This window comes from Capricornis sumatraensis, chromosome 15 (genome assembly GCF_032405125.1).
Source record: "Capricornis sumatraensis isolate serow.1 chromosome 15, serow.2, whole genome shotgun sequence".
Lineage (NCBI taxonomy): Eukaryota > Metazoa > Chordata > Mammalia > Artiodactyla > Bovidae > Capricornis > Capricornis sumatraensis.
In genome coordinates this window covers 28,840,768-28,854,751 of record NC_091083.1, presented here as the reverse complement: position 1 = coordinate 28,854,751, position 13,984 = coordinate 28,840,768, and the positions used below count along the sequence as shown (strand labels likewise).

The window sequence follows — 13,984 nt, the reverse complement described above, 5'->3', positions numbered from 1 at the left end:
CAGTTTGGGGCACACCTTTGGTGGGTCTCCAGAGGGCTGAAAGGGTTGGTTTTGACAGTTTCATTCAGCTCTCTACTTGCTTTTTGTGAAGAGGATGTGTTGACCTCCTCACTCCATCATGCCAGAAACAAATGTCCCTTTATTATAGAGTATTTGGCATGCTGACGTTAATGTTTCCCTGATCATATTTTTGAGAAGCCACGGTTGTCATATCACGTGTGTGTGTATATGCATGGTAAGTCACTTCAGTCGTGTCTGACTCTGTGAGACCCCATGGACTGTAGCCTGCCAGGCTCCTCTCTCCAGGGGATTCTCCAGGCAAGAATACTGGAGTGGGTTGCCATGGCTTCCTCCAAGGGATCTTTCTGACCCAGGGATTGAACCTGCATCTCTTATGTCCCCTGCATTAGCAGATTCTTTATCACTGTGCTACCTGGGAAGCCCATGTGGATGTATATATACCCATATAAAAGCATATAAAAGTATATTGTAAAAGTATATATTATATATAGAACATATGTGATATAATATTTTTTCATATCATTCAGTTCATCTGTTTTATTTCTTTAAGACCTGCCTGGCTGGGCACCCCACTCCAGTACTCTCGCCTGGAAAATCCCATGGATGGAGGAGTCTGGTAGGCTGCAGTCCATGGGGTCACTAAGAGTCGGGTACGACTGAGCAACTTCACTTTCACTTTAGACTTTCATGCATTGGAGAAGGAAATGGCAACCCACTCCAGTGTTCTTGCCTGGAGAATCCCAGGGACGGTGGTGCCTGGTGGGCTGCCGTCTGTGAGGTCGCACAGAGTCGGACACGACTGAAGTGACTCAGCAGCAGCAGCAGCAGCAGCTCTGGGTCTTAGTTGCAGCACACAGAATCTTTAGTTGCTGTATGCAAACTTAGTTCTGTGAGTGGGATCTAGTTCCCTGACCAGGGATCAAACCTGGGCCCCTACAAAAGAGTGTGGAGTCTTAGGCAGTCAACCACCACGGAAGTCCCAGTTCATTTGTTTTAAATCTAATTCAGTTTGAAGTGGCAGTGGGAATTTTTTTTAAAAATATGTGCCTTAGAACATGCCTGCATTCAAGATTTTAGTGTTGTATGCATATATGGACCATGGACTTACAGATCTGAAACAATGAGAGAAAATACAATGACACTTCCAGATTAGGTGTTGGGTGTCAGCCCAGGTTGAAGAACTTCAGGAGACACCATTCAGACTGTGATCCGTGGAAATGGTGTCCATTGAGATTGTCTGGGGCACCTTTCACATAGGTAACATGCTATCTTCAGTAAATAAAAGACAAATATTATTCTTTTGATAGTAACTACGGACTTGACTTTTCCTCTAGTCTTGTCTAACGTGGTCAGGTGGGTGAGTCATTCTCCATTTCCTCTTTCTTTGCTTTAAAGTGAGTATAATATCACCACATACCATCATAGCCTTGTTAAAGCTAACAACCAGGCTCTGTAGTGATCAAATAGTTGCCTTCATGATCTTTGACATCATGTTTTACACCTTAATCATTTTTTTTGTGACACAGAGGAGAAAAAAATGTACCACTGATGATATGGTTATCAGAAATATGTTTTGAACACTCTCTCTTTGTCCGACATTAACAAAGCTTCTTTATCTGGAGGCTTTGGTCTCCCAAGACCTTTTCCACTTTTCTCCTGCATAATCAAATATGTAGAGTACATCATACAGGTTTTTTTTTTTTTTTTTGAAAGGAACAAATATGCTCAGAAATTAAGTGTCTTTTAATCCCTTCTTTCAGAATTGAACGGCTGGCTAAGGATATTATGAAAGACATAGGATACTGTGACATTATGGTCCTGTGTGTACTCAAAGGAGGCTACAAGTTCTGTGCAGATCTGGTAGAACACCTAAAGAACATCAGTAGAAACTCTGATAGATGTGTCTCTATGAAGGTTGATTTCATCCGACTAAAAAGTTATAGGGTAAGTTATGATTTACTCCATTTTCATTATATGATGTTTAGAATGAACAGTGTTATAAAAGCAGAGAACTAATAATGTGATGAAAATGAAGGATGTATTTTATTTTAATTTGCAAGATACTACAACCTGTCATTCTAATAATGTTCTTGGTGGGGCAGGGAGACCCTCCTATCTATTGCTCATATAGAGATAGAAACTTCAGGCATGATTCATGCTTTCTTTTATGGCTATAAAGTTGAGTGGTTATTTCCTGGCGCCTAGTCTCATGAATAAATGTGAGGAGAAAGAGTATTAAGGAAGTCCAGTGAATACAGATATATCTGCTCTGGATATCGCTCTTGGGCCTGGAGATCTGTATGAGGGCGTCCCCCCAGCATTAGTACTTGGGTGACCGCAGTCAGGGCCCAGATATGAAGAACTAAAACCTGTAGGGACAATGAATTATCAAGAGCAGTGAGACAGAAGACCAGCGAATCTCCAACAGAAGGCTCCTACCAGTCTGTGCTGGGTTTTCGTGACCTGATGACTGTTGTCCGCCAAGCCCCTCTGTCCTTGGGATTTCCCAGGCAAGAATACTAGGGTGGGTTGCCATTCCCTTCTCCAGGGAATATTAGCGACCCGAGGATCGAACCCGGGTCTCCTGCATTGCAGGAAGATTCTTTACCATCTGAGCCACCAGGGAAGCCCAAATCACTAGCTTTGAATTGTGTTTTCATTGCTTTGGGACAAAATAACCACAAACTTAGTGACTTAAACCAACACATGTTTATCGTCCTACAGTTTCTCTAGGTCAGAAGTTCTCTGCTCAGAATCTTTCCAGACCGAAAACAAGGTGTTAGGTGGGGCTTTGATCACTTCTAGGATTTGGGGTCCTTCTCCAAGATCACTGATCATTAGCAGATTTCAACCCCTGATTCCCTGCTGACTCTAGACTGGATTCACTGTCAGCTCTGAGAGGCTGCCCTGGGGTCCCTGCCTCGTGGACAACAGCATAGGCTGTTCATTGCAGGGCAGGAGAACTGCTCCCTCCAGTGGGGCCCTGCTCCTTTCTAAAGGACTCCCCTGATTAGGTCAGGTCTACCCAGGATAAACTCTTTCTGATGAACTCAAAGTCAGTTGACTAATCACCTAATCATGAGAGTAAATTCCATCATATTTACAAGTCTCGCCAACAGGTAAGTGGAGGAAATTATACACAAAGGGTGTGTGCATGGGGACAGGGATGGGAGGGCATCTTAAAATTCTGCCTACCCTACCATTCTCTTTCTTTGACTCAGTTGCTTCAGCTTTCAAGCATCTAGTAAATTTTTCATTGCTTAAGATACTCTGTATTTTCCTGATGACCTCTCAGGTCAGGATAAAATTGTGTTTTGGTTTTGTTTTGGGGTGTGTGTGTGTGTGTGGTGTGTGTGGCCATCTTAACTCTAATTTATTCATTTCATCTCTTGAAAATCTTTTCTCTCTTTGTCTCTCATCCTAGTTTAAGTAGCTGTACTTCCTTTTTACAAGATTTTTTTTCCCCACTTACTTGACTCTGATCCTTATTGTAAAATCTTCTAAAATCTTAAAAAAAATTAAAGTCAGGTTTATTTGAGCCTAATTTACATGCAATAGAATTTACCTCTGTCACTTTGGTGTTCTATGAGTTTTAACAAATGCATAGTCATGTAAATCACCACAGTCAAGACACAGAACAGCCCTTATCACAAAAATTGTCCTTGTGTCCCTTGGTAGTTAATCCTTTCCCCAACCCCCAAGCTCTGGCAACCGCTGATACAGTTTCTTTCCATGGAGTTCTGCTCTTTTTAGAATGTCATATAATGTAATCAGATACTATGTGGCCTTAGTAAATCTGTAAAGCTTAGCATCTCTCATTTGAAATTCATCAACATTGTTATATGTCCCAATAATGCATTTCTTATTGTCAAGTAGGATTTCATTGTATGGATATGCCAGTTTTAAAATCATTCATCAGCTGAAGGATATTTGGTTTGTTTCCTTTCTGGGGTGATTATGAATAAAGCTACTAAGGGGGGGTGGCAGAAGATGAGATGGTTAGATGGCATCCCTGACTCAATGGACATGAGTTTGAGCAAACTCTGGGAGACGGTGAAGGACAGGGGAGCCTGGCATCCTGCAGTCTACGGGGATCACAAAGAGCCAGACATAGCTTAGCAGCAGCACAACAAAATATTCACATGCAGGTTTTTGTATGTACTTATGTCTTTGTTTCTCTCGAGCAAATTTGTCTTGAGATTGCTAGGTTATATGGGGAGTATTTATAAGAAATTACCAAACTATTTTCCAAAGTGATTGAATAATTTTGCTCACCCACCAGGACTATATGAGAGTTCCAGTTGCTCTACACTTTTGGCAACACTTGGTATTGTCAGTATTTCTTTATTTTTTCCTTTTTTTGTTTTACCCATCCAGATAACCAATAGTATCTCGCTGTGGTTTTAATTTGCATTTCCCCAGTGAATAATGATGTTGAGCATCCTTTTATTTGCTTTTTTGTTGTTTATACAGTTTCTTTGATGAAATGTTTATTCACATATCTTGCTCATTTAAAAATTGGGTTGTTTCTTATTATTGAATTTTAAGTTTCTTATATATTTTTGTTACCAATCCTTTATTAATATGTTTTTGAGTGTATTTTCCTTTCAGTGGGTTGTTATTTTTGTTTTCATTAGAGTGCTTTTTTTCCCAAAGGGTATAATTTAAACATTTTTATAAACTCTACTTTATCATTTTTTCTTTTGTAGATCATAATTTTTGTGTCTGTAAGCAATCTTTGCTTAAATCTTTGTGTATATGAGTAATCTTTGCTTAATTCAAGGTCATGAAGATTTAGCCTCTGTTTTCTTTGAGAACTTTCCTAGTTTTAGATTTCTAGGTGTATCTAGGTGTATAATTCATGTTGTGCATGCGTGCCTAGTCACTTTAGTCGTGTCCGACTCTCTGCGACCCCATGGACCATGGCCAGCCAGGCTCCTCTGTCCATGGGATTCTCCAGGCAAGAATACTGGAGTGGGTTGCCATTAATTTATTAAAGTGGTACAGATCAATATTTCTTTTTTTTTCTTTTTGCACGTGAATGTCCAATATTTCCAAGATCATTTGATGAAAAAACTATTCTTTTCCATCAAATTGCCTCTGATCGTTTATTGAAAATCAGTTCACTGTATATTCGTGGGTCTATTTCTGAGCACTCTATTCAGTTCAGCTCATCTCTATGCTTATTCTTTGGTCAGTATCACACTGTTTTGATTACTATGTCTGCACAGAAGTCTGGAAGTCAGAGAGTATGTGTCCTTCAACTTTGTTCTTTTTCATAGCTGTTTATGAAAGTTTATCTTTCTATGTAAGTTTAAAAATCATGTTGTTGATGTCTACAGAATAACCTGTAATTGATGTCCTGTACAGGAGTGTTGGAGTTACATGTTCCTTCTGGGATGCATGCTCAGAGAATTGTGTGTTAGGGTGATCTGAGAGTGGGGGTTTGGGTCCTATGATGTCAAAAGGTCATCCATTAGATCTTTCCACTAGACTAGTTTAAGGGTCGGGGATCTTGACTGGTTTGACTTGGATAAGACTAACTCTCTGCCCCTGAAAGAACAGCTGTACTGTAGCAATCCATGTATCAGATGTGTTATCTGTAGGGGCTGCTGAAAGGAGTCTAGTGATATATTGTCTAAGCGATGTGGACCTTGGAGGGTGTGCAATTTTCAAAACAATTAAAGAGCGCTTAGTCAGGAAAGGCAGTTACAGGATGTTATTTATGGAGCAAGTTATAGTTTAAGGGATCCAACTGATGACTGCCCTTGGTTTCACTATTATATATGGTAAACTTTTCCTTGAATTTCAATTTCTAATTGTCTGTTGCAGGTACATAGAAATTTTGTGTATTGAACACTTGACTTTTCAAAACTCTCATTAGTTTAAATAGCTCTTCTGTAGATGCTTTGGGGTTTTTCTATGAAGATAATGGTTTTCCTTCTTTCTTTCTAACTTGTGTATTTATTTCATTTTATTGCTTTACTGCACTGGCTAGGACTTCCTATACAATTCTGAATAGAAATAGTGAAAGAAAATCTTCTTACCTTGTTATCAGTCATGTGATATTAACTGTTACATCCTCAAATTTTTGTTGTATTGTTTTCATTTTCATTCAACTCAAACTATTTTCAAATTTCCTTTGTGACTTCCTTTTTCATTCATGGATTATTTCTTGCTGCTTAATTTCCAAATATTTGGGGATTTTCCAGAGATAGCTCTGCATGATTTCTAGTTTAATTCTGTTGCAGAAAGAGTACTTTGTATGACTTCACTTCTTTTACATTTTTTAAGTCTTGTTTTATGGTCCAGAATATGGTCAATCTTGCTGAAACTTTTATGATCCATGTCAGATTAAACAGTGTTACTGCTTTTCACCATCCATTTCTCTAAACATCCTCTATTTTATCAGTGTTTTAACCTAGAGGCACACGTTCTAACACTTCTTATAATGTATCCTGTTTGTTTGTTACTAGTTCTGAACAAACATTTGTATGTATATAGCTCCAGGAATATTGTGATCATTTTTGCTGCATCTAAACAGATATTTTTGGACTTCCCTGCTGGTCCAGTGGTTAAGACTTCTCGATTATAATGTAGAGGGTGCAGGTTTGATCCCTTTTCAGGGAACTAAGATCCCACATGCTGTGTGGCACAGCCAAAAAAAAAATTTTTTTTAAAGCAATGAACAGATATATTCAAATCAACATTATTTCTCCTGGGGATCAGGCTGTGGAGGCTCCTACCCAGGGTTCTGATGAAGGAGGAAGCGAGAATAGACTTTAAATGTTTATCGCCAGCATCGGTCCTTACACACACATTTTAGTGTTTGTCCCACCTTTAAATCATGTAGCAACCAAGCATAACTGTGGCATCTCTCCTCTTCCCTTCTTACAAAATGTCCTTCCTCTTGTCCATCACCAAGGTGACGCAGATCATCTGCTGATCGATCACCTCACATAAAAGCCTGCCTGCTCACTCAGAGCAAGCTTTGCCCCTGATTAAATACCCTCTCAGAAATGGATAGAAAACCATACTCATAGACCAGGATCTCAGGCAAACAGCCCAGCTTTCTCTGCTCACAGCATGTAAGCTGTCCTCATCCGGAGGTGGATTCAGTGCCTTCAGATTAGTCTTGAGCTGACCACCCCTTTACACACTCGAACTCTTTCCACAGTCCTGAGGACAGAGAACCATTAAAATCCCAAGCTAATAACACCACCAAGGAAGGGAAACAGGACTAACTCATTTTCCTCTGAGGGTGTCTGGGGCTCCCGCATACCTCCAAGCCGACTCATCTTGGCAGAAACAGCGGCCGCTGAGGTATTCTTTTCATTGCTGCAGAAGCTCCTGGGGGCAGTCAGGACTCTGTGGGCTGTTGCGGGTGCTGGGCGAAAGCATCCCGTAGGTTTACTCCCTCCTATGCTTCTACTCTGTGATTCTTTTATTTGCCTGAGGAAAACGTTGCAAGTTCCGTTTACTGAGAAGCTGTGTCTCCTTGTCACAGCCATTGGCATTCGGAGGTCACTCAAGGGGCTCTTTTACTAGGAGGGGACCCAGTTGTTTTACGCCCTCCACGTAAGTTTACTAAGGGACCTGCCTAGGGTATGGATGGGTCAGACGTCCCAAGGCAATTTGACTTGTCTTTGTGTTGTATTACACTTCCCATGAGACATGAAATGAATTTGCGGAACGATACCCATCTAGACGAAGATTACTTAGAAATTAGCCTTAGGCTAATTTATTGGAGAGCATGGCCCACAGACTCCTGGTTTTTAAATGAAGTGAGAGGCGCTGGCAGCCTAGATTCCTTAACGTTTCAAGGTTTCCTTCCTCCTTCCCTTCTTTCGTTTTCCCTTCTGTCCCTCTGTTCAGTAGTTCTCACTTAGCTCTCGCTAGATTAATTAATTTAATCTCATTTAATCCTGACTGTAACTCTGCCAAGTATCTCTCAGCTTTTTTATTTTTTTAAACTGGTGAAGAAAAAGAGGCTCAGAAAGTTTAATTAACTCATTCATATAAGGTCACACAGCCAGTAAATAGTAGAGAAAGCACCAGAGGCCAGACCATCTATCTCTCAAGCTTGTGCCCTTTGCAACATATCACATTTTCCACAAAATTTTACTGTTTCGTGAGGTATTGATATGTTTGCTAACATTTATTAAAGGAGTTAGTTGTATTTTTCTGCTAAAAAATATATAAGACAAACATTAAGTTCATATATACAGTTATTATTATCATTATGCAATAATTTGCCTTTAGGAAATGGTGACATTACTTGAGAAAATTCAGAAGTTGCATGACAGAGAGAACTTATAGCATGTATTACATTCCATGTGCCCACAGGAGGTTATACTTTGTAGTTTGACTTAAAAGATCAACAAAACTTGTGAGAGTATTCAGTGTTTATTTTATTTAGCAAAGAATCTAATTTCAATTATTTCTCAAAAGAATTTATTTATTTGAGGGCCCTGATTTTTCAGCTGATCTAATAACCCAAAGATAACACTGCATTATGTGAGCACTTATTTGTGTTACACCATTACATTACACATTAAAAAAATATTTTGTTTTTCTCAAAGTAATACATTCAAATAGTTAACAACCCAAATAATAAATTTAATTGTGGCAGTTTTATGGAATAAGCAACTTGAAAATTCTCTTGCTACAAACATCTAATAATACTAGGTGAATATAATAATAAATTTTTAGTCACTTATTTACTGATTGTGGCACAAGGGATCTTAGTTCTTAGACAGAGGGTTGAACCCACAGCCCCCTGCAGTGAAACCGTGGAGTCTTAACCACTGGATTGCTAGGGAAGTCTCTAAAAAGCCTTTTAAATGCTTCCTGGAGTTCATAGAAGGTAGGGGATATCCAAGGCAGAAATGAAGAGTCTGAGAATCTAAGCATAAATGTGCACCGGGGGCTTCTAGGAGTGGGGGTTGGGAGTTGTCTTAGTAATCTGACTTTAACCCCCATGCAGAGACAGATGGCAAAGCCTTGGACTTGTATCAGATGGGACATTAGATGAGACCCTCATGCAAAGCCATTGCCTTCAAAAATATATGCCCTTGCTGAAAAAAAAAAAAAAATCCATCCTCTAGTAATGGGAGACACTAAGAAGCTAGCTTGTCATTCTTGGCCTGCCCTAGAGGGGAAAGTAAATATCCTGTGAGAACTTTTAAACATGAATCTGTACCACATGTGAGTCTGAGGTTTTCATTTACTTTACCTGTATCATCTGGGAAACTCCAACCAGAAAACTTAATACTAAAATTGGTCTCAGACCACAAAATCCACAAGACACCTGGTAGAAGCAAGTGGAAAACCTCTGTGGAGGAAATACCTTAACTTCAGCCAGATTCCTACAGATATACCTCACTTAACCTGAGCTCACAATCCCAAAGCACAGAAGATGCATAGAAGCAATCTTTCACAGGCAAGATCGGCTGGCAAAGTAAATAGCAAAAATAGGTAAGCAAGCTATGTGAAAGACAATATAAAATAATTATAGTTACTTTGACTAAAGACATAAAAGGATTTAAATAAAAGATAACACAAGAAGAAAAAAATAAATGAGAACTTTTGGATAGGAAAGAACAGAATGTCTAGCAGTGAGAAAGATACCGATTGAACGGATAAGAAAGTAACTCAGATAACAGGATAAGCAGCAGATTGAAGTTCTTATGGGTATGAATTTTGAACTGGAAGACAGATCTGAAAAAATGATCCAGGAGGTAGCATGGATAGAGATGAAATATGAGAGAGGATAAGAGACATGAAAAGTTGAGTGAGAAGATACAAAAGATGTTACCGAGGAATTCCATGAGGAAAGATTAGAGAAAATTGAGGAGAGGTAATTTTTGATAAGATAATGCCTAAACTGATTCCAAATAGGAAAAGGAGTACGTCAAGGCTGTATATTGTCATCCTGCTTATTTAACTTCTATGCAGAGTACATCATGAGAAACGCTGGGCTGGAAGAAGCACAAGCTGGAATCAAGATTGCCAGGAGAAATATCAATAACCTCAAGTATGCAGATGACACCACCCTTATGGCAGAAAGTGAAAGGAACTAAAAAGTCTCTTGATGAAAGTGAAAGAGGAGAGGGAAAACGTTGGCCTAAAGCTCAACATTCAAAAAACAAAGATCATGGCATCTGGTCCCATCACTTCATGGGAAATAGATGGGGAAACAGTAGAAACCGTGTCAGACTTTTTTTTTTTTTTGGCTCCAAAATCACTGCAGATGATGACTGCAGCCATGAAATTAAAAGACGCTTACTCTTTGGAAGAAAAGTTATGACCAACCTAGACAGCATATTAAAAAGCAGAGACATCACTTTGCCAACAAAGGTCCGTCTACTCAAGGCTATAGTTTTTCCAGTAGTCACGTATGGATGTGAGAGTCGGACAGTGAAGAAGGCTGAGTGCCAAAGAATTGATGCTTTTGAACTGTGGTGTTGGAGAAGACTCTTGAGAGTCCCTTGGACTGCAAGGGGATCCAACCAGTCCATTCTGAAGATCAGCCCTGGGATTTCTTTGGAAGGAATGATGCTGAAGCTGAAACTCCAGTACTTTGGCTACCTCATGCGAAGAGTTGACTCATTGGAAAAGACTCTGATGCTGGGAGGGATAGGGGGCAAGAGGAGAAGGGGACGACAGAGGATGAGATGGCTGGATGGCATCACGGACTCGATGGACATGAATCTGAGTGACCTCCAGGAGTTGGTGATGGACAGGGAGGCCTGGTGTGCTGCGATTCATGGGGTTGCAAAGAGTCGGACACGACTGAGCAACTGAACTGAACTGAACTGAACTGAAGCATATTCCAGAGCTGATGGGAGACATAAATATCCAGGAAGCACATATCCAGTGAGACCACATGTAGACACATCTGGTGAAACTGAAAAGCAAAATCCCAGAGTCAAAGAATAGATCATGAAAGTAACTGCGAAGAAATTAAAAATTCTCCCCTATCCTCTCAACAGACTTCTCAAAAGCAACAGCAGAAATCAGAAGACATGGTGTAGTAACATCGTCATTCTGAGAGAAAATACCTGGTAACAGATTTTCATTTGAGCTTATCTTGAACTCAAGTGTGAGGGCCAGCTACAGACATCAGTGGTCACCTTCCAGAAGAGTTTCCTGATAATAGATACTGGCTGAAAACACCTCCTAATTTATTTTAGTATATTTATGGTTCAGTTCAGTCGTTCAGTTGTGTCCGACTCTTTGCAACCCCATCAGTTGCAGCACACCAGGCCTCCCTGTCCATCACCAACTCCTGGAGTTCATTCAAAATCATGCCATCGAGTCCGTGATGCCATCCAGCCATCTCATCCTCTGTTGTCCCCGTCTCCTCCTGCCCCCTATCCCTCCCAGCATCAGAGTCTTTTCCAATGAGTCAACTCTTCTCATGAGGTGGCCAAAGTGCTGGCGTTTCAGCTTTAGCATCATTTCCTCAAAAGAAGGAAATTGAAGCCAGGTGAATAAACATAAACCCCTCATCCAAGATAAGGAGCAGTGGCTGTGCTTTGTTGGAGCAGCTGTGAAGCGATGCCCCATGTCCAAGGTAAGAGAAACCCAAGTAAGATGGTAGGTGTTCCAAGAGGGGATCAGAGGGCAGACACACTGAAACCATAATCACAGAAAACTAGTCAATCTAATCACACTAGGCCCACAGCCTTGTCTAACTCAATGAAACTAAGCCATGCCCACAGGGCAGCCCAAGACGGGCAGGTCATGGTGGAGAGGTCTGACAGAATGTGGTCCACTGGAGAAGGGAATGGCAAACCACTTCAGTATTCTTGCCTTGAGAACCCCATGAACAGTATGAAAAGGCAAAATGATAGGATACCAAAAGAGGAACTCCCCAGGTCAGTAGGTGCCCAATATGCTACTGGAGATCAGTGGAGAAATAACTCCAGAAAGAATGAAGGGATGAAGCCAAAGCAAAAACAATACCCAGCTGTGGATGTGACTGGTGATAGAAGCCAGGTCCGATGTGGTAAAGAGCAATATTGCATAGGAACCTGGAATGTCAGGTCCATGAATCAAGGTAAATTGGAAGTGGTCAAACAAGAGATGGCAAGAGTGAACGTCGACATTCGAGGAATCAGCAAACTAAAATGGACTGTAATGGGTGAATTTAACTCAGATGACCATTATATCTACTACTGTGGGCAGGAATCCCTTAGAAGAAATGGAGTAGCCATCATGGTCAACAAAAGAGTCTGAAATGCAGTATTGGATGCAACCTCAAAAACAACAGAATGATCTCTCTTCGTTTCCAAGGCAAACCATTCAGTATCACAGTAATCCAGGTCTATGCCCCAACCAGTAAAGCTGAAGAAGCTGAAGTTGAACAGGTTCTATGAAGACTTACAAGACCTTTTAGAACTAACACCCAAAAAAGATGTCCTTTTCATATAGGGGACTGGAATGCAAAAGTAGGAAGTCAAGAAACATCTAGAGTAACAGGCAAATTTGGCCTTGGAATACGGAATGAAGCAGGGCAAAGACTAATAGAGTTTTGCCAAGAAAATGCACTGGTCATAGCAAACACCCACTTCCAACAAAACAAGAGAAGACTCTATACATGAACATCACCAGATGGTCAACACTGAAATCAGATTGATTATATTCTTTGCAGCCAAAGATGGAGAAGCTCTATACAGTCAGCAAAAACAAGACCGGGAGCTGACTGTGGCTCAGATCATGAACTCCTTATTACCAAATTCAGACTTAAATTGAAGAAAGTAGGGAAAACCACTAGACCATTCAGGTATGACCTAAATCAAATCCCTTATGATTATACAGTGGAAGTGAGAAATAGATTTAAGGGACTAGATCTGATCAAGTGCCTGATGAACTATGGACTGAGGTTCGTGACATTGTACAGGAGACAGGGATCAAGACCATCCTCGTTGAAAAGAAATGCAAAAAAGCAAAATGGCTGTCTGGGGAGGCCTTACAAATAGCTGTGAAAAGAAGAGAAGCAAAAACGAAGGAGAAAAGGAAAGATATAAGCATCTAAATGCAGAGTTCCAAAGAATAGCAAGAAGGGATAAGAAAGCCTTCCTCAGGGATCAATGCAAAGAAATAGAGGAAAAGAACAGAATGGGAAAGACTAGAGATCTCTTCAAGAAAACTAGAGATACCAAGGGAGCATTTCATGCAAAGATGGGCTCGATGAAGGACAGAAATGGTCTGGACCTAACAGAAGCAGAAGATATTAAGAAGAGGTGGCAAGAATACACAGAAGAACTATACAAAAAAGATCTTCAGGACCAAGATAACTAGGATGGTGTGATCATTCACCTAGAGCCAGACATCCTGGAATGTGAAGTCAAATGGGCCTTAAAAAGCATCACTACGAACAAAGCTAGTAGAGGTGATGAAATTCCAGTTGAGCTATTTCAAATCCTGAAAGATGATGCTGTGAAAGTGCTGCACTCAGTATGCCAAGAAATCTGGAAAACTCAGCAGTGGCCACAGGAATGGAAAAGGTCAATTTTCATTCCAATCCCAAAGAAAGGCAATGCCAAAGAATGCTCAAACTACCACACAATTGCACTCATCTCACACGCTAGTAAAGTAATGCTCAAAATGCTCCAAGCCAGGCTTCAGCAATACGTGAACTGCGAACTTCCAGATGTTCAAGCTGGATTTAGAAAAGGCAGAGGAACGAGAGATCAAATTGCCAACATCTGCTGGATCATGGAAAAAGCAAGAGAGTTCCAGAAAAACATCTATTATTGCCTATGCCAAAGCCTTTGACTGTGTGGACCACAACAAACTGTGGAAAATTCTGAAAGAGATATGAATACCAGACCACCTGACCTGCCTCTTGGGAAACCTGTATGCAGGTCAGGAAGCAACAGTTAGAACTGGACATGGACCAACAGACTGGTTCCAAATAGGAAAAGGAGTACGTCAAGGCTGAATATTGCCACCC

The 13,984-nt window shown here is 40.5% G+C and overlaps 1 protein-coding gene across 1 annotated transcript in view; it reads left to right on the top strand.

The window, feature by feature from the left end:
- The window catches only part of PRTFDC1 (phosphoribosyl transferase domain containing 1), a 105,173-nt gene that overhangs the window by 14,600 nt on the left and 76,589 nt on the right, over positions 1 to 13,984 (top strand). The window contains exon 3 of the mRNA XM_068987624.1: positions 1,782 to 1,965. Within this exon, the coding sequence (XP_068843725.1) occupies positions 1,782 to 1,965 (184 nt within the window). The remainder of the gene's footprint in view (positions 1 to 1,781; positions 1,966 to 13,984) is intronic.